Here is a 25,336-nt window from a genome sequence, read left to right as displayed (position 1 = left end):
AGATATATGTAGGGAATATACATATGTCTAAAGCCCAAGGTATGCCTAATAAGGAGTCCAAGATGTACATAATCAGGTGGGGAGTTGGTATGGATAATCCTGTGGAATTCTTACGCATACTTATGTTGTGGTTCAATAATTGTTACTGTACTAGGGAGAGAGATAAGTGTTTTGCTAGGGCCCACTCATGAGTAATTGCTAGGCACAGTGTTCTTGGGCTGGGGAGAAACTGTCAGGGATAGAGTTTTGAGGCTAGGGAGAAATATGATCTTGGAATTGGGGCACCCAAGAACCTCCATCAATACCACCACCACCACCACCCCCAAGAAGCTATTTGGGTGATGGTGAGTATGAATCAACAAGATTCCTCTCCACCAGCAAAACTCTTTCCCCCTATGGTTCCCGGTCTTCAGTATTTTCCCATGCAGGCATCTATATCTATCCAATAGATCCTGCATTTCTAGATTATTCTAGAGTAAGTCCATGGAGCATCCAGTGGAAACTCCTAGTGGATGCTGGTCAGGACCTGTGATTCTTTGTGGGCCATAATTATGAAATGTCAAGAATTGTTCACACTGGAAACACCTTGCTCTATCCAGTGATCCTCAGGGTATGTATTTTAGGCCTTCATTATCCCAAGGTTCCATGGAACATGCATAGGTTGAGCTTAACATTCTCTAGTTTGCAGGACTTTTTCCAATAGCTCAGCATCATAGCCAGTCTCCAAGTCTGGACCAGTGCCTACTCAGATCTCCCTAACAAACATAAGGGCCTCTAGCATGTATTCAGTGTCTTAGTCACTATCTTTTTTCAGAAATGGTTAATAGAGTGCTTGATAGCTGAAACTCACTAGAAAAATACAGGTTTTCTTAAGGATATAGGAAAGATATTTAATAGGGAACTCTCAAATACATCAACCATCAAGGGAAATTCCTAACCCTATCTAAACATAAAAATACATCAAAATGAATTCTGTATGATGAAATCAGAATCCTTAGGAATCCTAAAATACGAAACATTAAATTACTTCTTAAAGGAAGATGACAGTGGATTACCATTCCTGGATGCAGTGGATCCTACTTTAATATTAGGTCATGTGGACTATCCAGGTCCTTACAGAGAAAGAAAAAAACGTATTGTTTGCACAACTACCTGCCAACCAGAATAATCTTAGTGAAGAAAAGTAATGCTCTGGTCTCTGGGAGAGGCAAGACAGAGAGAACAGAGCCCCAAACCCTCCACTCTTATATTCCAGGTAGAGCACAAAAAGGGAAAAGCAGTTAAAAGAGCCTTTAACCATATCAGTAAACACTTATTAAGCTCCTATGTGTCAAGCACTGTGCTAAGCACTGGGATTACCAAAAGAGTCAAAAGATAATCCCTCCTCTCCTCTCAAGGAATTTACAAGATGAGATGTAAAAGAGAGAGCGCAGCCAAGAAACACATTCAGAGACCACCAAAGAGAAAAGACAGTCACAGAGAAGAGCTGAGAAGCCACTGCCTGTGTATCCCTCAGGTAGAGAAAGATAGATTTCCCAAGGAAGCTTACCTGGTCAAGAGGAGGGAATCTCAAAAGGCTGTGTTAAAGCTGTTTCTGTCATTTCCATTCTAGTCAGATTAGGTGCTAGAGCTCCCAGTTATGCTCAGTTCTTCCCCTTATGGATTGAATACAACACCACATTTTCTGCATTTAAATGTTAGACATTAGTACAGAAGGTCAGCATCTCTTTTAAGGGAGCAATCCAATTTTGAGGCAAGCAAATTTGGTCCTTTTAACCAACAGAAAACTTCTTCCTCATTACAGTCCCATGAGTCATGGTAGGCACCAAAAAAGGACCAAAATGACATACAATGTTTGGATCAGTGTACAGTATGTCCAGCTGTGGCGTATCTTACCAGTATGAGTTTAGAAGGCTCTACCACAGGTCTGGCACAATAGTCTATACAAACATTGGGAATGGAGAGGTCTATAAAGTTGCACATCTCACATTTCTTTTGAACTACTGCAATTCTGCTTTGCTCAGTGCCTTTTTTGTGGGGGCATGCCATGCTGGATGATCCTGTGCCAGCGTCTCCCAGGTCTCACAATCAATACCAAAGTTCTTCAGAGAGAACTTGAGAGTGTCCTTCTTATATCACTCTCTATGTGAGTACTTGCTTCGTGTGAGTTCTCTGTAAAATAATCTTTTAGGCAAATGTGCATTTGGCATTCAAACAACATGGACAACCCATCAAAGTTGTACTCTCTGCAGTAGAGTTTGAATGCTTGGCAGTGCCTGGTACTTTATCCTGCCGGGTGATCTTCAGAATCTTCCCAAGACAATCCAAATGGAAGCAATTCAGTTTTCTAGCATGGCAGTGGTAAATTGTCTAGGTTTCACAGGCATACAACAATTAGATCAGTACAACTCTGTAGACCTTCAGTTTGGTAGGCAGCTTAATACCTTTTCTCTCCTACACATTCTTTTGGAATTTCTCAAATGTGTCCATCCCTGCAAAGTATACCACCAAGGTAAGTGAACTCATCCACAGCACATCTTCCTGAGACTAGTTGATTAAAACCAGCTTGTAGAAAGGCAAATTTTTCTGTTTCCTCCCTTCCGTACCCTCATTTCAAATAGCTAACAGGTATAGGCTGATAACTTATAATATTGCCAAGGATGGCTGAGTTAGCATGTGCCTAACAAAAATTGTTACATAGAAACTCAAACTATAGTGGGGAAATACTAAGAGGGTAAGTCAGAAGGAAATCAGATTATTTCTGGTGGCAATTTAGAGTTCAATTGCTTTGAACGCCTATTCTTTCTGGATTTCCATCTTTGTATGCTTGAAACAATTTAACAGCCTTCAGTTTCAAGTTTAATATGTTAAAAATAAAAAACCAATTTGAGGAACTGATATCATATCACATTTTTGACAGCTTGACTGGGTCTTGAGCTGAAGGGCATAACTTCTAGGTCATTCTCCTACTGGAGGTGAATGATAGGACTGAGAGCAGATTTTCTTATCATCAATATTAAGGATTATCTGCCTTCCCTGGTTACTACTGCTGTCCTTTATTGGCTTTCTTCACTGAGTTTTCTTATCTAACCCCTACAAACTGTAGGGATAGATAGATTAGATGTTATGAAGGGGAACTATAGATAACCACAGTAAAAATAATAAGGCACCAAGCAAAAATCATGGCCTGTGGGGAGTTGAAAATTTTTCAGAAATAAAAAACATCCAATAAACAAATAACTAAGAAATCTTTCCCAATACATTGAAAGTTGTGAACAAATTCTGCTTTTCTGCATCATGCATATTTCAGCTTACCAACATATAAAAAGAAATACCACATACACACCAGCCCCACAATGGGATCATAGTCTAATTTCTAAACAAAATTCTGTGGAATTCAGACAACTGAACAAATAATTTATGATTAGTACAAGACAGAGACTTTTCTCTTTCAGCGAAATGTGTGCATACATATTGTATGTTATACATGTATGTGTATATATACTTATATAATTCTGTGTGTGTGTATGTGTGTGTATATGTGTACTGGGATCACTCTATCAATCTTAGAATACTGTAGAATGTTAGCCACTTCATTTGCATTGGACCTTGACATCCTTACTAGGCAATTGTAGAACATTACCATTTATTCATAAGAATAGAAATTAGGGGTCTTGCTTATGGTAGAGTTTCTCAAGTATATTAGGTACCCCCAGTTATGTCTTATGGTATTTATTTCCAAATGAACAGCTAGCAAATTGACAAACACCCATTCGGTTCAATTTGGAGTTTCGTCAGTGACAGCATCTTCATTGTCAGGTCAAGCATATCATAATATAAGCTTCTTAAGAATAGGGATTATTTAATTTGTTTTTGTATTTGTATCCCCAGCACCTAGCACAGTGCTTAATTCAGAGTAAGTAGTTAACAAATACTTGGTAGTTGATCAATTAAGTCAAATCATATTCCTTGGAAATACCCAAGAACAGAAACATATGACCTTTAAAAAAAATTCTATCTAGAATCAGAGTCATTAGATTTTTCCAAATTTTCCAAATTCTATTCCATAGAGTTTATTAGAGCAAATTTCAACTAGTCAACAAAGCCTGCCCTGCCAAAATTCCTTAGATTAAAAAAAAATTATATAAACTTAAAATAAATGTTCTTTCCTCCTATATCTCATACACTTTGAAACTGGAAACTTCCCATCCCCACTTCTACCCCCATTTTCCATGAGTTTATATGTAGGAAAAGCTATATGGGGTAGAGAACTTAGCTCCTTTACTGGTACACAGAATAGTTTGGATTTAAAAATACTGAACAACTTTGTTTTCATTATATCTGGGATTCAGTAATTTTAACACAGAATTCTTAAGTTTCTGATCATTAAAACCAATGAATGAGATTTTCAAATATATCGATACTAAAATGTGAATTTTTAAAATTAATGCTTTTGAGTTACATGACTCATTAGCACGTTTTTAAGAAATATCCAAGTTAATCAAAAAGATTCCACCTCAAGTGCAACATGTAAATTTTTATACATAAGCAAGTGTCTTGAAAGCTGAGGAACATAAGACTGATGGAGGGAAAAATTTAAGGAATAGTTTTCAGGAGAGTATGAGATGTGCTACTTTTGGAAATCAGAAAACCTCCCCTCCTTGTATGACCGTGGACAAGCTCTTTAAACTGTCTAGGTCATAGTTGCCTCATCTGCAAAAAGAGAGCTTACCCTAGATGATTTCAAAGGACCCCTCTGCTCTAACTTCATGGTCTTTAGTCACATACAGACTTGAAGGATAGGCACTACTGCTCCACCAACCTTATTTCTAATTAAACTTTGCCCTGCTATGCAAATGGTTTTTTTAAAAATACATTTCAATCTAGATGGGCAAGTTTTATATAAAGAGGGCCAGAATGGGAAAGAGCAATTTTTCTTTATAAACATGCGGGTTTACACAGAGGGAAAGAATCATGTTTGGAATTTTAAGTATATGAAAAGGGATTGAAATTCATTTGAAATTTTTTGAAGGAGATGGAGGGGTAGAGAATTAGGGTTACATGACTTGCTCAGGTTCACACAACTAGTAAACGTCTGAGGCTGGATTTGAACTCAGGTCTTCCTGACTCCAGGACTGTGGCTCTATCCATGGCATCACCTATCTGCCCCCTTATTTGGAATTTTGAAGACTCATAAGAGGAATATAATAATGTCCATGGTTTAAAAGAAGGACTTAGAATGTACAGAGGTGCACAATATTCCATTCATCCCTCAATTTTTTCAAAATAAAGTTTATGCTTTTTGACGTAACATTTTGACATAGTAATGGGTGAGATGGAGAGGGGAATCTCCCCCTCAAGGTTATACCCTCCCTTATAACAAGGAAAAATATTTTAGCCAGAAACACCCCATTCAGTGACTTCTTTTGAGAATGTATTCAATCTTCTACCCTAGTAGTATGCTGTCTCTTCACTATGAGGAACAAAGTATATTTAACTTTCTGTTCTCCAGAACCATCGTTTTGTTGCTAGTTACTCGTATTCGTCTTTTCAGTAATGTTTTCATTTATGTTGCTGTAGCTATTGTGTATAGTGGTCATTTAGTCATGTTTATTTTATATTGCATCAGTTCAATTCTTCTAGTGTTTGTGAGAATTCATCATTTTTAATCAACAGGAAGGAAATAAACTCTTATGTAGTCCCTACTATGTACCAAACACTGTACTAAGTACTTTTATTGTTGCATGCTCTATCATATTCTTGCATTATAGTTTTTTCAGGCATTCACCAATTGATGGCACCCACTTTATATCTAGTTCTTGGCTACCACAAGAAGCAATACTAAGAATCATTTGATATATGCTGTCCATGATTTCCATGGAGTATATGTCAAGTATTGGCATCACTGGGTTAAAGGACAACTTTGTAACTTTTCTTGCACAATTCCTGACATGCTCAATAGTTGAAACCATTCATAGCTTCACCAATAGTAAATTGTGTCTGTCATTCTCAACATTGACCATTTCTTTATTCTCATAGTTAGGAGAAGAAGCTCTCTAAATGTATGACCGTATGCAGAATCCAACGCATAATGCAATCAAATGTAGATCAGTGTAGAAGAGAGCCTATGTCCTAAGGTAACAATATATTACTGTAATAAAACTGTCTCATATTCCTCCCAAGTCTGTGATGAATATTCACATTTATTTGGTTCCTACATCTGTGGAGGACAAGTAGTAATTGATCTTCACTAGCAAAGTTCTTCAGCAAAGGGAAAGTTGAAGTTAAATTGTTCTTCCATAAAAATTAAAAGTCTTTATTTCTGACCTAAATTATCAATAAAGCTTTTCTTTATGATCTGTCCTTGGGAGCCCTGATTAGCCAAAGTTACAAACAAATTGACATATAGTCTTTTTTAGCTCATAATTGATTTTGGGGGCAGCTGACATTTGACACATATTTAATAACTTCAGTGGCCTTAGACATAAGTGGCTGTCAGGATGTGGTAGTAGTACTATTATGGGACAGTTTCTCATAATTAGCCTAAAAATGATACACATTCAGTAACCTTAGGAGGTGGTTGTTATCATAGGGTAGAAAGCCTTCCTTGTACATATTTCTAATCATTACCCTAACAATCACATCAGAAGAAGATATCATTTTCCCATCCTAGGCTGGGGAGGAGTACAGGACCAGGTAGATGTATAATCTGATCAAGTTCCTCTCAAAAGTTACAAAGAGGAAAAAAGCTTTCAACTTTTTAATAGGCCAACTAAGAGGTTACAAGTGATATGACATATTTCAAAGAAATATATCAATTTAACATTCAGGTGAAAAGGATTTTGATAAACTCTACTTAATGCAAGCATTTCTTCTGATTAGGAAAAGAATCTCCTCCAATGGAGCTAGTACTTGAAGTTTCAGTGTTCGACAGTTAAATGAATCTAATCCTATGCAGTGGATGCTATATTACTTAGTCTTAATTCTACAGGTACATATTCATAAGTTAGCAGTACCTTAAATTGTCAAGAATGTCACAGCAGTCCTACAAGACACTGATCAAGAAAAAGGGCGCCCAGAATAAGTAAAATGATCATTTATATTTACTAGTACTTTACAGTTTGCAAAATGTTTTTCCATATATGACCTCCCTGAATGTAAAAGGAGAAGTAAAATATAGTTCTTGGGCTACATTAATGAACATACCTTTCAAACTCAGGTCAACTTAAGATATGACCATGAAGACATCAACTGGTATTTTCTTGGAGAATAAAACAGTCTTACAGTTGATGGAGATTTTAATGGAGAAAGATAGATTGAGAGAATCAAGGTGAGAAATGGAAGCAGAGAAAAGCAAGGGAAATGAATGAAGAATAGGTACTAGGAGGTGTGTTGACTGCCAGGTTAATAGGCCGATCCTTAGAACAAGACACTATAACTTCTCAGAAAGGCTGAGCAGAGGCAAGACAGGAAAACTAGGGAAATTCCAAGGCGACAACATAAGAGAGGGAAGTGTTGGTTTCTCATGTGTCCAAGGTTTTATTTTATGATATCCCTGAAGGAAGGAAGGTAAGTCTAGGAGTCATCTGAATTCATGAGCACAGGAATTCTATTTAAATAAAAGCATGTGACCATAGCATGTTTGCAAATCAACTTCTTGTTCAAACTCTTAAACCAAAATCCAACATTAAAAGACAATATTCTTTATAGGGTTTTCTGTCTATAGAAGAGGAAAAGGTTCATTTCCCTTCTCATATTAAAAAGGGAAACCAATATATCATTCAGCAAACTCAGTAATCTCTTATAAAGTGATTTTTTTTTCTTTTTTGTAAATGCAGAATGGTATAAGGTAAGCAGTCATGGAAACTGCCTTCTGACTTAACAGGAACTCAGCAAGCGCTCTGTTTTTCCCCTAGGATGGATGGTCACAGTATCACTTTGTAGCCTCATCTTCAACAATAGAAAGAGATCGGCAAAGACCGTATTCTTCATCACGAACACCCTCCATCTCTCCTGTGCGCATGTCTCCTAACAATCGCTCAGGTAAGAAGGTGCCAATAATGAGCATGTAATGATAAATGCATGTCTCTAACAAAGATGAAAGCATCTTAGTTGATCGAAACACCATGTTTGGTGGTGGCCTTGAGGAGGACATTCAGCTTCTATGGATTTGTGAATTGTTTGCATACACATACATGTGTGTATGCACATATACATACATATACATGTATGTATATCTATAGATATCCTTTTTAGTGACACTTTTATGGAAATTGCAAAATAAGCACTTTGCCGTAAACCACTAACATTATTTTATATGGGCTCATCCATCAAGATTGACCAGAGTCCAATAATGGAAAAGGGACAGATTTTTACTATCGTGCAACTACTATTTCCTCGGAAAGCTTCCAGACTCAGAGTCCTTTAAGTATCACTTCAGTGGCAGTCATAAAAATGGTTCAGAACAAATAAAAGTCTTTTGGACAGCAATGGAAAGCCTAATGACTACAGACACTTCTGGAATTTTAGTGCGACTCTGCATCTTAGTAACATTTATTTATTCTGTACACTCAACCCTACATTTGGAGCATGAATAAACCATTTTCTATTGACTAAGGATATTAAGTGATTCCATTCAGCTTTCCATATAGTTAATCAGCCTTCTTAGTTCAGCTTTTAGCTTCCTTTAGTCACTTCCTGCAAGATATATACTTTATTTCACAGGACAGAAGAGGCCCCAGAAGCCACCTAAGCCCCATTTTGCAGATGAAGAGACTAAAGGCAGGGTTTGTTAAATGACATATACAAAGGAACAAAGCATCAGAAGTAGGATTTAGACCCAAGTTCTCCAACTACAGACCCTTCACTAATTTCTGCTCTCCTTCTAAGCCACGTTAAAAATCATGCATTAGCATGACTTAAGAAAACAGGAAGAAACGTCCCAGAACATACTGCAGTCCTGCAGGAGGAATGGCTTTATTGTTATTTAGATGGTGGAAATTCATCTCATTTGTCTAAGTCTCTATTGTAGAAATATATATTTAGAATGAAAGAATTCTCTTTAGGCTTTCCCTTCCTTCCCCTGCCAAAGAATTCCTGTTTTCCAAAGCTGGGTCGTAGGGTAGAATGGTAGATGAAGTTCCAGGCATTAAACATGGACTAGCTGGCCTTGAAAGAGTTTCTCATAAAACTTTATACGAGAATTTACAGTGTGAGTAGTTACCTAAGACTTGTCTGAATGATGAAGGAACTCAGAAAAAAATATGGAGAAAACTGACAGGAATAATTATACTCTCCCAGCCAAATGGAAGAATGCATGTTTCCATGTAATAAGGATTAAAACACTTGCACTGACAGTAAGGCTAGAAAACTGCCATCAACTTATATGTGCGACTTGGGTCAATCACTGAGCTTCCTGGCAGACCTCTACTTCTATGTAATAAGATGAGAATATGGTAAAAAGACCTCTTGGAACCTCAAGTCTGGATCTGCTTTATCAAAAACCTAGTCTTTTATTTCAAAAGGATAATGGAGAATGGGCCAGCATAAGATCAGCTTTTAGGGTCCGTACATATTTAACTCTCCCAAAGAGAAAGCATATTTCTTCATACTAGAAAATCACCATATTTGCATATATATATATATATATATATATATGTATATACCAAGTGCATACAGAAAAAATTTTAAAGCACCTACTACATATGAGATACTGTTCTAAATTAGCACTTAGAATGTAAAGATATATAGATACAGAACCTGTTCTTAAGGAGCTTTCATTCTGAAGGTGGAGATAGAGAGAAGATACGTATACAAGTAGATATGATTCAAGGAAGAATATGACAAAGGAGGAGTACTGGCAAAAGGTTTTGAGAAATTTAAGGAGGGAGAGATCACTTGGGGGCAGCTAAGTAGTTCAGTGCTAGGCCTGGAGTCAAGAATACTCATCTTCCCAAGTTCAGATCTGACCTCAGACACTTACTTGCTGTGTGACCCAGGGCAAGTGACTTAACCCTGTTTGCCTCAGTTTCCTCATCTATAAAATGAGCTGGAGATGGAAATGCCAGATCACTCCAGGATCTTTGCCAAAGAAATCCAAAATGGGGTCATAAAGATTCAGAAATGATTGAAAACAATTGAATAACAAAAAAGCAGAGTAAATAATGAATTTCCATGATTGGAGGTTGGAGTTCTTTAAGCAGAGATAGATGATCCCTTCTGAGGAACATTGTAAAGGCAATTCCTGTGCACATAAACTGTGGACTAGATCAGTATTAGTAAATTCACATGGATACAAGGGCCTTTAATCTGTACCCACAGGTCCCTGCAGGCCCTAGATTGGCTTAGTTTTTAAATGTATTTTTGTTTTAAAAATATTTCCCAATTACATTTTACTCTAGTTCTACTGCACTCAAAAGCATTTGGGCCTTCATGTTTGACACCTCCAGACTGGAAAACCTCCGAGGTTCCTTCCTAGTCTGCGATGCTGTGAGCCACACTGCCGCTGCAAGGCCCAGAGTTGGTCAGGAAGGATTGTCTGTAGTGTGGCACTTCTCACATAATGTGAGTTCTTTATACCACAGTGTCTAGGATCATTTCTCTATTTTTCCCATAATATGCTACAATTTAAGGAAGAATAATAGTTTTAGATTAGTTGATTGTTACCCTGTTTTTCTTTTTTCTTCTCCCTAAGAACTACACTGAGCACAGCAACAAGGATGTTGCAAAGATGAAATGAGACAGCAGATTAAAAAGTACTTTATTTGGAAATGTGATTTTATCTAAATGCTAGGTATTATTAACATCCTAATCATCCAGATAGCTTGTTTTCTGTGTGCTTCCCAAGAATGCCACATAGTACACATTTAATAAAAATCTTTTGACTTGTTTTGGCTTTTTATAGAGTAACAGGGCATGGGTTAGTCAAGAATTGGGTCATTTTTGTCACTCAGTTTGAAAATCAAGGAATAATTATTCATATTCACATATGAAATGGTTTAATAAACACTGACATCTGTGAAATACTAAAATCTAATATTTTAGAGGTTAGAGCAAAAAGCATCTCCCAAATCTAGCACTTTAACGACTATTGGCAGTGTCTACAAAATTTCTACCTATTTGAATAAAAGCAAAGGATCTTGGGAGGAGCGACAAGATAAGAAAGAAGAAAGAAAGAAGAAAAAAGGGAAAGAGGAAAGTGGAAGTTAGAAGGAAGTACAGCAGACTCCCAGAGTTCGGTAGCAATGACAGGGAACAAGACATTCTGATAAATGAGCAAAACCAGGGACCAAACCAAGCAAAAATCAAATGCAAAACAGTTCTACTCTTGGTTTGTATATTTATCCTATAAACAGGCCATTGAAGATTTTTGAGCAAGGAAGTGATGATCAAAAACATGTTAAACTTGATACAGTTGACTAAGTAACCAATCATCAGGCATTTATTAAACTTTGACTACGTAGCAAGAGATGTGCTAGGTCTTAGGGATATACATACAAAGGTGAGACGGTCCCTGACCTCATGGTACATATAATCTATGGGTGACACACCATGATCTCAGATAAGTAAATCTAAAATTTATACATTTTTTGAAAAATGATTTCTATGGTAATGGAGAATAACAACTGGTGAGGGACATGGCAGGCAAAGTCAAAAGCAGAGATGAAATGTTATGTATGGGAGACAGTGAGTAGGTCAGTTTGGCTGATGTAGTTATGTGTAATCAGCTTGGAAATATAGGTTGGATCAAGATCATGAAACAGTAGTTTGTATTTCGTCCTAGAGGTAGTAGGGAGCCAGTGGAGTTTCTTGAACTGGTGAGCTTACATGGTCAGATCAGTGCTTAGGGCATATCAATTTGATATTTGTGTGAAGAATGAATTGGGCTGGGGAACAGGGGACCTGGATGCAGGGACCAACAATGAGACAACAGGAAAAATACCTAGGCAAGAAGTGATGAGGGCCTGAACTAACGTGGCTGAGATATGGGAATGCAGAAGGTAATTTTGTGGAGATAGAATCAAGAAGACAGCAATTAATTGAGAACTGTCATTCATAGAAACATAAATCTATATGATATCATTCTCTATAATATACAACCATTGCTTTGTGTTTTACTAGACAGATTCTATCTCCTCCCACACATCTGTACAGCAGCAGCCCTGATGGTTCTAGCTATTCAATAACTACTAGCCTAGACACACATAGTCATTCTAACTTTATTTCTTTTCTCTGTTGCTTAGAAACTCATTTCACCCTCCCTCTTTTCCACTTTTCATGGAATTCTATATTGGAGAAATTTAACAGTTTAGAAGTCAGTGGTCAAGTCTTCTGAAGCACAGAAAACTTAACTGACATGTCCAAAGTAGCAGAGCTTCAAAGGATGTGTGAGAGTTTGCTGAAGGCTTTGTATGATACGCTGAAGAATGAATAAGTGTGAGAGAAAAATAGTATTTGGGCCTATAATGAAATGGAGAATCTTAATCAACAAGCATTTATTAAGGATTTACAATGTTTCAGGCACTCTGCTATGCACTAAATTAAATAATAGTCCCTACCTCAAGAAATTTACATTCTGTTGGGGGAAACTATACACACATATATCAACATATACAAATTAAATAGAAGATTTTTTTTGGTGTAGTGCTGTCAGCTGGGTAAATTTAGAAAGGCCTCATGTAAAAGGTAGCACTGGGGCTGAGCTTTGAAGGAATGAGTGGTTCTAAGAGATAGAGGTGAGGAAATAGGTCATCCCAAACATCAGGAATGGCCTCTGTAAAGGGACAGAGATGAGAAATGGAATATTAGTCATGACCATAGTGTTTAAAAGGGAGTAATGTCTAATAAGTCTGGAAAGGCATGCTAAACTTCATTCTATATAAGAAAAAAAGGTTTCCACGATCATATCTATTCTCTGAGAGATATTTCATGCAAGAAAAGTTTATATTATCTCATCCCAGCAGAGCTCACTCTGAGCCCCTTGCCTAAACACAAGGAGCAAGAACTATCCCAGAGATTCCAGGAATCTCTTATGAATCTTTCTCTTAAGATCTAATAAGACCTTGAATGAGGGTCAAAGTGTTCTAAATCTTGTTAATACTTATCATTGGGAAGGAGGATAGTATTATGCCTTGTGCTTTAACTGTTTGCTGTGACCTTTAGTATGTTACCATTTTAGATTTGCTGCCTGTTACATAGAGACTATAATACTTACTCATGTCAAAGAATGATAAAAATCTCCTTTTCTCAGAGTAGAAGTCTGAGCAGCTATCTAGTCCATTGTGTACAAGAATTGTCTCTACAACATTCCTGACCAAAAAAAAAAAAAAAGTTAACAAGAGGTTGTTCAACCTCTACTAAATGAAATCAAATGAGGAAGAAACCCACCACCTCCCAAGATAGTCATTCCACTTTGGAATTGTTGTTATATACATTTCTCTTAAATCTCTCTTCCAGATCTAACTGTGACATTTTCTGTCAACATTTTGTCCATAAAAGTAGCATGAGACTTTATCAAATGCTTTACAAAAAATCTAGTTAAACTCTATCTACCTTTCCATGATACAATTACACTGGGGTGATCAGTTTATATTGAAGCCATGTTGGCTTCTCATTTTCACTGCTTTTTTTCTAGATATGTAGTCATCATTCTGGTAATGACATATTCATGAGGAATTAAGGTCAAACTCACTGACCTGTAATTTTTAGACTTTACTCGTCCAATTTTTTGGCAACTGAGTTGGGTCCTACAGGCTGTACAAAGTTTCAATAGCTAAACGTAAGGATTAGTACCTTTTAAAGGATAAGGTGTGATGGAGGCAGTGAGGGGAAGGAGAAACAGAGGTAGATAAAAGCAAGAGAAATTTGTGAAAGAAACACATCCAAAAGTGTCACTTGCATGCATGTAGGTCTCTTGCTCTAGGTTATCAAGAGCATAGAATAACAAATTTATCTCCCCTCAAAATGTAGTTTCTAGAGTCTGGCTCTCCATTGGCTAATCTTTTGAATTCATCACCAATAAAATATCAACGACTGCTAATAACTAATGTACTACATTCTCTTCATTGCCTTTACCGCAAGCACCCAGGAAATAAAGTTTCAGTAAACTGGGTTCAAATGGGAAATTCTCACCACACAAGGAGTGACTCTGGTTGTGAACATTTTAAGCAAACTGTTGAAAATCTCTGTGCACAAGTGACCTTTCAGCCTCTCAAATGACAACACAAAGAAAGCTAATTCTGATACTTTGAGTCTAGGGCTGGCCCTAGGTGCCTCTATTTTTTTTTTATTTAATGTTCTACAATCACTACCAAAAAGCTTAGATTTTTACCTCCCCACCTAGCCCCGCACCCTACTCCCTCCCCAAGACACCATACAATTCTTTATAGAATCTACATATACTTTCCTATTGAATACATTTTTACTAGTCGTGCTGTGTAGACGAACTAAAATAAATGGAAGAAATCATATAACAAATCAAAATATAATACACACACACACATATACAAACATGATCTGCTACATTCTGCAAATGAATTCCATAGTTCTTTCTCTAAGTGTGGAAGGCATTTTGCCTTAGAAAACCATTGGGAATTATTATTATTATTTTTTTAAAGTTCTTGTGTTATTACAAAGTTCCAAGTCTACCAGCAAGAACTCTCTCACACTGTGGTCGTTGCTGTGCACAAAGTTCTCCTGGTTCTGCTCCTTTCACTCAGCATCAGATCACATAAGTCCTTCCAGGCCTCTCTGGAGTCTTCTTGTTCATCATTTCTTATGGCACAATAGTACTCCATTACATTCATATACCATAATTTATTCAGCCATTCCCCAATTGATGGGCATCCCCTTGATTTCCAGTTTTTGGCAACTACAAAGAGTGCTGCTATAAATATTTTTGTACATGTGGGACCCTTTCCCATTTTTATGATCTCTTGGGGATACAGTCCTAGTAGCGATATTGCTGGGTCAAAGGGTATGCACATTTTTGTAGCCCTTTGGGCATAGTTCCAAATTGCTCTCCAGAATGGTTGGATGAGCTCACAGCTCCACCAACAATGAGTTAGTGTTCCAACTCTCCCACATCCTCTCCAACATTTATCATTTTCCTGTTCTGTCATGTTTGCCAATCTTATAGGTGTGATGTTAGGTGCCTCTATTTTTAAGCAAAGCTATTTTTGCTTTTTCCCATAGTAGTCCAGAGAGTCTTTAGTAGTAAAAGTAGTCTCCCCTCAACCCATCTTTCCACAAAGTAAAGATAAAGTTGTACTATTCATAAAGTATCCAGAAAATAGCCCAGGCCACATATTCACAATTACTCCTGGGCAACATCTCTCTAAAACAAGACATTCCTTTTGGAACAGAAAATCTGAAGGATATTCCACCAAACTAATTATCACTAGAAATCTCTCTCCATAGTTATGACTGTTGGATGATGTACAACTGATTGTTTTTGTCTGTGTATGTGAAGGAAGGAATCAAAAGTTTCCTAAATTTTACAAAATTTGCTAAATTTTAGTAGCAATACATACTTTAAACATATATATACATATATACATAAAAATTGAGTTTTGAAGTGCAAGTTCGTATGTTATTAATATAGAAGCAACATTTGTATTAAACCTAATAAAATATGTCTGGTAACAAAAAAGTTTGTTTTTGTTTTTTTCCCCCTTTAGCAAGTGCCCCAGCCTCACCTCGAGAAATGATCAGCCTCAAAGAGAGAAAAACAGATTATGAGTCCACTGGAACAAATGCCACTTACCATGGAACTAAAGGAGAACACACTTCCAGGAAAGATACCATGACAGGTGAGATGAAAATACAGAGTTGCATGGACCAATTAACTTTATTAGTTAGAAGGAAGGTTGGGACTCCATTTTGTAAAGAGGCTTGACAACTCCTCTGTGCTTGGCAAGCTGATTTGGCTTCTTGGGGCTTTGGTGGAAAACATTTCCTGGAATTGGAAATGAAAGGTTAAGATTGTGCTTAGGGGAAAAAATTGAACATCATATCATAGTCACAAGGAAGTTTGAAACCTGAATGGAAGTTAACTCAAAGAAAAAATGTCTCACTCAGTCCATTTTATTCCCTGACTCTATCTCCCTGTCCTTTTATTTCATCCTCAATACATTCCCATTAGGAATGTAATCTAATGTAAATTAGAGAGGAATTACACAGAAGGTTAATTTTCACTATCACAAGAAATGAATCAGAATCCTAGCGAGAAAAGAGACTTTAGAGGTCACCTGGTTAGATGAACATCACATAAAATGCTTTTTAACTATCACACACCGTATAAATATCAACCATTGTTAATTCATATTCAATCCAAGCTCCCATTTGATTCATAAATTCTCTCTGTAGCATTAATTATCCTAACAAGTAGTCAGTCATACATCCTGTGCTAGAAAAATAGGGAACTACCAGGTGTTATATGGGAAAAGCAGAGGATTTGGAGTAGTTATTAACCTTCTCTGGACCTCTGTTTCCCCATCTGTAAAGGGAAAGGATTGGAGTCAATAGTGTCTAAGGTACCATCTATTCTTTTGGGGGATGGAGGAGGGAAATAGATCTAATGATAGAAAATTCTTTATTGTATTAAACTAAAAATCTGCTTTCCTCTAACTTCACCATATTTTAGAGGTGCAAGAGACACCAGAAGTCATCTCATACAACCTAGATCTGCAAAACAATGCCTTCTAAATCATAAATGATCAAGTAGTTGTCCTTTATTGAAAGCCCACAAGATCTCCTGAGAAAGGTCATTCCATTTGTGGATAACTTGAATTGTCTGGGAACCATGATTTTTCCTTACATCAAGTCTGAATCATCATCTTTGCAAATTAAATTCAATATTTCTAGTTGTGCCTTGGGGATTAAGCAGAACAAGTCTAATCTCTTTTCCATAAGATAACCTTTCCCTACTTTAAGCTGGCTATCCTATCCCCCATGAATTTTCTCTTTTCCAGGTTAAATATCTTCAGTTTCAACTCTGTAAAGACACAAGAGAGTCTATTCACACTTTTGCCCTTGGTATCATGTGGAATAAGTCTCCTTCCATTCTCATATCACCATTACCATCGTTTTCATAGCTAACGTTTAGCCCTTTCAGTATTTAAAGACATCTATCCTATTCTCCCTAAAGCCATTCATTTTCCAGGTAAAAGCCAGATAAGTCCCTTCAACCTTTCCTCAAATAACCTAACTTCTAGACACCCCCTCAGTTCCTGATTGTCTATCTAATCTTATTTGTCAGGCAGATATTGATATGGGGCAGCTAGGTGGTAGAGTGGGTAGAGTGCTGGACCTGGAATCAGGAAGATTCATCTTCCTGAGTTCAAATCTGGCCTCAGACACCTACTAGCTGCGTGACCCTGGGCAAATCACTTAACCTTGTTTGCCTTAGTTTATTCATCTAGAAAAGGAAATAGCAAACTACTCCAGTATCTTTGCCAATAAAATCCCAAATAGTCTCAGAAATACACTGAAACAACCAAACAACAGATATTGATATATAGATTATATACTTGAGTTTGTCAATGACTGTCTTTAAAAAGTAGCACCTAAAATAGAAAAAAAAAAGTTCTCCAGATATGATCTTACAGTTCTTGAATATTTTAGTGGATCCATGATTTTATCTATGTTGATAATTGTTCTAACGGTAAAGATCACAGATCACAAACCATGCATTCCTCCCTGTGTAATTTTTATTCATATTCTCCCATAAATTTTCCCTATAGAGCTCACACAATATTCTAGAAGTGATCCCTGTTGGTCTTTTAATATCATGTAGGTACCACTGTAATGCCTCAATCATCCAACTGTTATCATAAGTCTCACTACATTACCAGACCACCTCCTGTTCTAATCCTGTGTCTCTTAGCTAATCTTCTGTGCTATTTCTTGGGTGCAAATCATTGTTGATAATGTTACAGCCTATTACTTACACAAATCATACATGTTTCTGCTGCCCTTTGGACACCATCTCAGCAGCAAATACGGTGAAATCATCTTCCTTCTGGATACAACGCTGCTGTGAATAAAGCCTGAGATCATATGGTCTTTTTGGCAGCCACATCATATTTGATTCACATTGAAAATGCAGTCCACAAAAACCCTAACTTCTTTTTCATATAAACTAGAATGGAAGCAGGATTTCCTTTCTTCTTTTAAGCTTGATTTGGCGAAGAGTAGTACTTCACATTGATTCCAACCAGATCCCTAGAAAGACTAAACAACACAGCTAGGAATGGAGTCCATGGTTCCTAACTTCCAGTACAGAGCTCTTTCTCCTGTACTGTTCAGTCATCTAGGAATCCACATAAGTACATCTGACCCTCAATTCTTTTAACTCATGCAGACAAAACTCTTAAGAAACTTTTACTTTATGTATGTAAATATATATATAATTTTATATAAACTATATTCATATGTATGTATATCTTTTTACACGGTTACTAGCATGACACATCAAGATAATATTGTAAACTCTTTTGTATATGTCTACATAAACATATATACACACACATACATCCACTTTTTATTTATATATTTTTGGATATAAAGAATTTGATAGTATTTATTTTATTATCTTGGAATACAAACAGGTCATATATGCTATGTCTACATGTTTTATATACATAATGTATATTATAAAATTATCTATAAATGTATTTATAAATTATACACATAAAACCATATAAATTATATATGTAATCTTTACATATATAATTTTTTTTCTATATGTACAATATCATCTTGATATGTCAGGCTAGTAACCCTGTAAAAGCTAGATGTAAGTCTGGCATAGCCTAATCTTAATCATCTCTTTTGATTTTAATGAATAATGCTCTCCAAAGTGTTCACAAAGGTTTAACAATTCATTTTAGAATTTTTCCAGGAATTATTCAAGCTCACTGGAGTGCAGTTTCTAGGACAGGTAAGTGGCATAGTGGATAGAGTGTTGGATTTAGAGTCAGCAAAAACTGAGTTTTCATCCTAGCCCAGATGCTTACTAGCTTGGTGACCCTAGGCAAGTCACTTATCATCCTTCAGTTCAAGTTCCCTCAACTATAACTCTCACAGAGATGTTGTGAGGATCAAACGAGATGACATATATAAAGCATTTGATGTGCTTAACGTGCTACATAAATGCTACCAACTATTTTGAAGATAAGGATATTACAAGTCTGTTTTCAGTCTTCTGAAAACTCTCTTCTCTACAGTTGCTCAGAGATTACACATAGTATTTCTCAAGGAAATTTTTACAGGTCCCTGGGATGTAATTCATCTTGGCCTAAAGATCTGATCTCTTTTAAAGTAACAAGATGCACAAACTTTTTTCTGGAATAAAAAACAAGAGGCCAAAGACTGGCATGATATACCGAAGCATCACAACTATATATCACAGATATTTCCTTGAAGAAGAGAGGCACTCTAATGCAAGCAAAAATATCACAAAAATGAAATTGACTCTGTCTTAGTGGACGTGAAGTGACTGATTATTGATGTAGGAATCATTTTCTAATCAGCCTGACCGTTGACTTATTAGAACAAAGATCAAAATCAATACTAAATTACAATAAGGAATAAAAATGAGATCAAGTATCCTACTGAGGCAACTCTAAACTGATGGATTTAAATAAGCTGTTACATGGGAAAAAAAAACATCGAAAGAGGCAATCATCATTTCTTAAGAAGTTGAAATGATGGAGCTTGGTGGTACAATGCTGGGCCCAGAGTCAGGAAGTATCATCTTCCCAAGTTCAAATCTGGCCTCAGACACTTATTAGTTGTGTGACGCTGGGCAAGCCACTTAACCCTTTTTTACCTTGGTTTCCTCAACTGTAAAATGAGCTGGAGAAGGAAATGGCAGACCACTCTAATATTTTTGTGAAGAAAACCCCAAATGGGGTCACAAAGAGTCAGACTTGACTGAAAAAACTAAATAGCATCATTTTTTACAACAAGAACAAAAGAGCCTGAAGTCACATCAGCCAACACACACACTTGATTTTCTTGCCAGGTAGAGAGATGTAGGCAGCCAAGAACATATAAATCAGTTTGTATACTCTTATGGAGGCTTAATAATCAAGCAATTATTAAGTGCCTACTTTGTACAAGGTACTGGAAATACAAAGACACACAACCAAAAAAATTTTTCCCTACCCTCAATGAACTTATATTCTACTGGTAGAAACAACATTTCCATATAAGCAAATAGAAGGCCTATGCAAAATAATTTGGCAAAGACCACTAACAACTGAGGAAATCAAGTAATGTGATGGTGGCACCTGAACTGAGCTTAGACAAGGTCTGGGCATCCTAAAAGGCAAAGTAGAGGTAGAAGAACATTCTAGATATGGAGGACAGCCTATCAAAAAGTTTGTCCAGGTGATGAAATGTGGTATATAGGGAATCCCACATAAGCCAATTTCAGTAAAACATGAAATGAGTTCAGAAAAATAATGTGATATTAGCTGAAGAAGATAGACATGAAGCAGATTGTAAAGAGCATTGAATAACAAACAAAAATTTGTCTTTTATCATAGTGATAATAGGGAGCCAAGAGAATGCTACAATCAGACCTGTGCTTTAGGAATGTTAATTCAGCAGCTGTGTAGAAGATGGATTGGAAAATGGAGAAAAGCATGGGGGAAGATTATAAACAGCGTCAGATGATAAAAAATAAGAAGCAATAGAAGGAAAACAAGTTTTGAAAAAGCTTAATGAGAGACCCAAATAAGGCAAATCACCCCAAGGGTATATAAAAACTTGACTACAAGACAAACATCAAGTAAGGGAAAAAAACAAAGAAGAAGTAGCACAATAAATGTGGCAAGAGCAGCTGGACCAGACCGAATGTAGACAGAGATCTGTGCTGAAGGTGACATAATTATGAAGATATTAAGAAATTATTTTTAGGCATCAAGAAGGGAAAATGTGAAAGGCCAGAGGGGAAAAAAAATCTCAACTATTCTTTATTACTGAAGCAAGTGACCAAGAAACCTATGTTCCATTTGCCTACTCTTTCAATTTCTATAATTTTTCTTATAAAAATCTACACACTTATGAGGGCCTGATGGATAGGCAGTCTTTCACAGATGATATTCTGTAGCCAATCATATCTTTAGTCACAATGGTTCAGAACTTATTCTGATCCTTGAATTGGGGACCATGAAAAAATAATTTGATTCACTAAAGGCAAATCTTGCATAGAAGCTCATCAAGAAAAAATCTGCAAAGCATATATCAGAATCACATAGATTCCTTAAAAGATATAATAGACAAATGTGTTTTATTACTTTCTGATTGTTAATCTCAATGAACCATCAAACATGGAGCCATATGATCACAGGATGGGTTTACCTCTGTTCTGGTGGGTGGCCAATGAAGACAATAAATCCAAAAGGTATTTACTATAGACAGTGAGGAATGCCAGATATTCCTGTGTGCAAATGGTGGTGTGTTTATTGCATCAAGCTCTAGAACAATCGTCTCCTCAATGAGCTCCATGGTCATGCAAAGGCAGCTGTGATGCAGTGGATAAAGAACTGTCTTGGACCCAAGAAAAACTTGGATTCAAATCTTGCCTCCAACACATGAATTAATGATGAATGAATTATAAAACACTTATTAAGCATTTGCTATTTCCTGGCCACTGTGCTAAATATATGCTGGTTATATATCCCTGGGCAAGTTTCTTAACCTCTCAGTATTCTAAGCAATAGAGACAGTTAGGTAGCACAGTGAATAGAATATCAGACTTTGAGTCAGGAAGATGCAAGTTTAAATCTGATCTCAGATACATACTAGCTGTGTGACCCTGGGCAAGTCACTTAACCCTCTACCTCGGTTTTCTCATCTGTAAAATTATCTGGAGAATGAAATAGCAAACCATCCCCAGTGTCTTTGCCAAAAAAAAACCCCAAATGAGATCATTAAAATTAAAATACAACTGAAATGACTGAATAACAACATTCTAGGAAACTCTCTAAGATTTTAAGTTGTAGAAAAGGTGATAACTTGTTTTGGTAAGGGCATTTCCTCCACCAAATGAAATCATAGGTCTAGTCCCTAGCTCTATCACTAATGACTCAAAAGAGTTTGATCTAACTATTCACTCAGGAAAGTCCAAGTGGATGAAGAATGTAATATAATATTATATATATATAATATATAATATATAAAATATAATAAACGATTCACTGGACTGCCCATCAAACTATCAGTACATGTATCTTAAACATGGTTGACTTATATTAACTATACTTCTATAGGAAATGATTAGATCAGTGAGGTAGGTCCAGAAATGAAGAGGAGGAAGATATTTCCCTGATTTCTTCTCAGTTCCATTTATTACCATATACAGCAAGAGAAATTAGCAGTGACTGGTAAGCTTCATGAGTCTCAATCCTATCTCAAATACACACACCAGATTTTCCATATAAGCTTTACACACGTCATCTTTTATAGTAATAATTGATAATTATATAATATTCAAATATTTGAAAACATATATGTTATCTTACATGTGCCTCCAAACAGTCTTGTGGAACAGGTATTACAAGTGTTACTAGCTCAGTTTTATAGATGAGAATACTGAAGCTCAGAGGTTAAATGTCATGGCCATGGTCCCACAACTAACGTCAGAGAAAGGATTTGAACCCAGCTCAGAGCCTTCTTAAACCCAAGTCCAGCAGGCTAATCATTAGGCCACACTTACATATCTCTCATAAGGAAATCACCAACCACCATTACTTATCTCTTCTTCCTCAGACCAATAACAATTTTGCTAAATTCCTTTGCTTCTGTGAGTAGCTTTTCTTTACTCCACGGATTAAAGACTACTGATGCCTTTCAGAAAGTCCAGCTGTACTTCAGCCTTGATATATAGCTTGTTTTCCTTTCCCTTCTTCTACTTACCAACCACTTCACCCTAATCATGAACCTTCACTTCCCCATTTTTCTCAGTCTTCTTCCAAATCCCTTCATCATCTCAGACAAACAAATATAAAGAGGTATTCTTTAAATCCTCTCACCTTCTAAAGAAAGAGAACAAAGTTGGTGAATGCTTCTGACAAGAAAACTCTGAGATTCTGTAATTCAGAGAAAAAAACAATGAAATAGAACAACTTCTTTAGTTTCTGTCCTAGTTCCTAGAGCTCAAGTCCTTAAGTGATCTACTCTTAGAAACACCCCCTGGAAACTGCAAGGACAAAATTATACCCAAGTTATGTTAGGTTAGTAAAAAAAACAAATTCTTTTTTGAAGCAAAGATGTAAAATGCCATCTGCCCAATAGAATGTGAACCCCTTGGGGGCAGAGATGGTTTCATGTTTGTTTTTGTGTGCCTTAGAATCCAGTACAGTGCCTGAAACATAGTAGGAGCTTAATAAATGTCTGTGGATTGATGAGGTCACTTGGGACAAAAGTATCATAAAAATGCTAAATTTAAGACATTTCTGAGGTATGAATCTTTATATTGGGTTCATAAGATTATATATTTAGAAGAGGAAAGACCTTAGAGGACATCGAATGTAGCCCTCTCATTTAACAGATAAGGAAGTTGAAGTACAAAGGGGTTAAATGACTGGCACAAAGTCACTCAACTAGTAACTGAGGCGGAATTTGAATACAGGTTTTCCTGGTTCCAAGTCCAGCCTTCTATCCATTACATCACTGTGACTAAATGTGATGTCTCCTACAGAGCAAGAGAAGTAGGCTGGGTGAAACAATTTAATAATTTATTATTTTTAAAATATGTGGAGTATATACTTTAAAAAGTCCTGGATTGGAATGCTTTATCCCAAGGGCAGGGGTCATTTAAGCAAAGACCCCAATTTGTACTGATTAGCCTAAAGCTAAGAAAGGCATCATATTAAAATGATATAGTAATTTTGTTTAAAGTGGAGCTGCTCTCAGTATGACTTTGTAAGGTCCTAGGAATGGGCAGAAAAACAGGGAAGACTGTTTACTATATCCAGCATGTATTTGTTTGGTTTTATCTTAAAGGATTCTCAAGATTTTGGTCCTATTTACTAAGGGATTGAAATCAAAGATTAATAGTTTCTTGCAAGACCTTGAAAGCATTGTGATTTCTGCCAATCAAACTACCTTCAAGTACAGAGGAAGTAGATAAGATTGCCTGCTGGCTCAAGAGTGGTGGAGGGGAGGGAGGGATGCAAAGAATTTGGAACTCAATTAAAAAAAAAAAAGTTAATTGTTTTACAGGTAACTGTGGGAGAGAGGGAGAGGAAGCATGAGGACATTATTTTTGAATAGCATAGAGGAAAGAAGTCCCCAGCAAAGTCAGGTGTCAGAATCATGAGGAGTACTGTTGGGTTTAGCTCCATGGTTCTGTACTCTGCCAAAGACTGATTCTAATTGCTAACTAGATTCCTTAAGACCATTCTATCAAAAGCAGTATATATTTCTATTCAGGAAGTCCATAGAATGTTTGAAGTTAAATGCATTGAAAATCACCTTTAAAAAATATGATCTCCATCACATCCCTGCTTTTTTATGGGTCAAAGGAGATGTCACCTTTGGATCAAGAACACATGAATTTTTCATCCTCAGAAATCAAGTGAAACTTTCCAAAGAAAGTATCCCTTCATTCTATATACTTTCTTCCACATATCAGCCCTTTAGTTTCTAGCCCAATCTAACCTTATATGAGAGGGAAAGAGTGAATTAATTTCCCTTCCTGGGCTCCCTAGAAAACTAAGTCTTTTAAACTTTCTTCTCTTCTTGGTGTTCTGTCACTACTTAGCTCTCGGGAAGCAAAAGTCAGCTGTTCATTCAAGCATAACGGACTTTTACAGCTATTTCTTGCTGTCACAATTCCCTAGAAACACTACGTGTTCAGAAGCATTCTTCAGAACAGAACTGTGTGATACTAGGAGCTACACTGCCTGACTTTAAATTTACCCAAGGGATTAAGCTCTCTTCTTTGAGCTTCTGAGATGCTTCTCAGCAAACACTTTCTTCTTATTTATAAATGTGTTGTTTGTAGATTTTAAAGCTACTTCAATCTTAAGTAGGTTGATTATGCTTGAAATAGAGAATTGTGTGTCCTGCTTTTAAGAAGAGAAAGTGAGAGAGTTCTTCCGTTGGCCCTCATCTGAGCTGATGCCTGCAAGGACACACAGTTGCTCCAGAAATCAGCTTTCTGTGTCTGCAGCTGTCACAAGTTCAATTTCAGCTACACCGTCAACTTGAAATAGGTGGAGCAGGTCAAAATCGTGGGAGGAATAAGCCTAACTAGAAGCATCTTTGGCTCAGAGGGACCACTGTCACATGACGGGGAGGGAAGCCAAGCATACAGGAGGAC

The 25,336-nt window shown here is 36.7% G+C and overlaps 1 protein-coding gene and 1 long non-coding RNA gene across 6 annotated transcripts in view; one reads left to right on the top strand and one right to left on the bottom strand.

The window, feature by feature from the left end:
• Nucleotides 1-25,336, bottom strand: part of LOC140501620 (uncharacterized) — a 104,517-nt gene that overhangs the window by 3,254 nt on the left and 75,927 nt on the right. Inside the window, exons 2-3 of one of the 2 annotated variants that reach the window (XR_011966268.1) lie at nucleotides 15,764-15,955; nucleotides 1,550-1,684 (exon numbers count right to left, since the gene is read on the bottom strand). This is a non-coding gene — a long non-coding RNA (uncharacterized lncRNA). Of the gene's footprint in view, nucleotides 1-1,549; nucleotides 1,685-15,763; nucleotides 15,956-25,336 lie in introns of those variants that run through there. The other variant, XR_011966269.1, reaches the window with a different exon arrangement.
• CTNND2 (catenin delta 2) overlaps nucleotides 1-25,336 on the top strand; it is a 1,167,955-nt gene that overhangs the window by 1,134,117 nt on the left and 8,502 nt on the right. For all 4 annotated transcript variants that reach the window (XM_072605431.1, XM_072605432.1, XM_072605429.1 and 1 more), the window contains 2 exons: nucleotides 7,917-8,043; nucleotides 15,678-15,809. In XM_072605431.1, the coding sequence (XP_072461532.1) occupies nucleotides 7,917-8,043; nucleotides 15,678-15,809 (259 nt within the window). The remainder of the gene's footprint in view (nucleotides 1-7,916; nucleotides 8,044-15,677; nucleotides 15,810-25,336) is intronic.

This window comes from Notamacropus eugenii, chromosome 4 (assembly GCF_028372415.1).
Source record: "Notamacropus eugenii isolate mMacEug1 chromosome 4, mMacEug1.pri_v2, whole genome shotgun sequence".
NCBI lineage: Eukaryota > Metazoa > Chordata > Mammalia > Diprotodontia > Macropodidae > Notamacropus > Notamacropus eugenii.
This window is presented reverse-complemented; position numbering and strand designations above follow the sequence as displayed.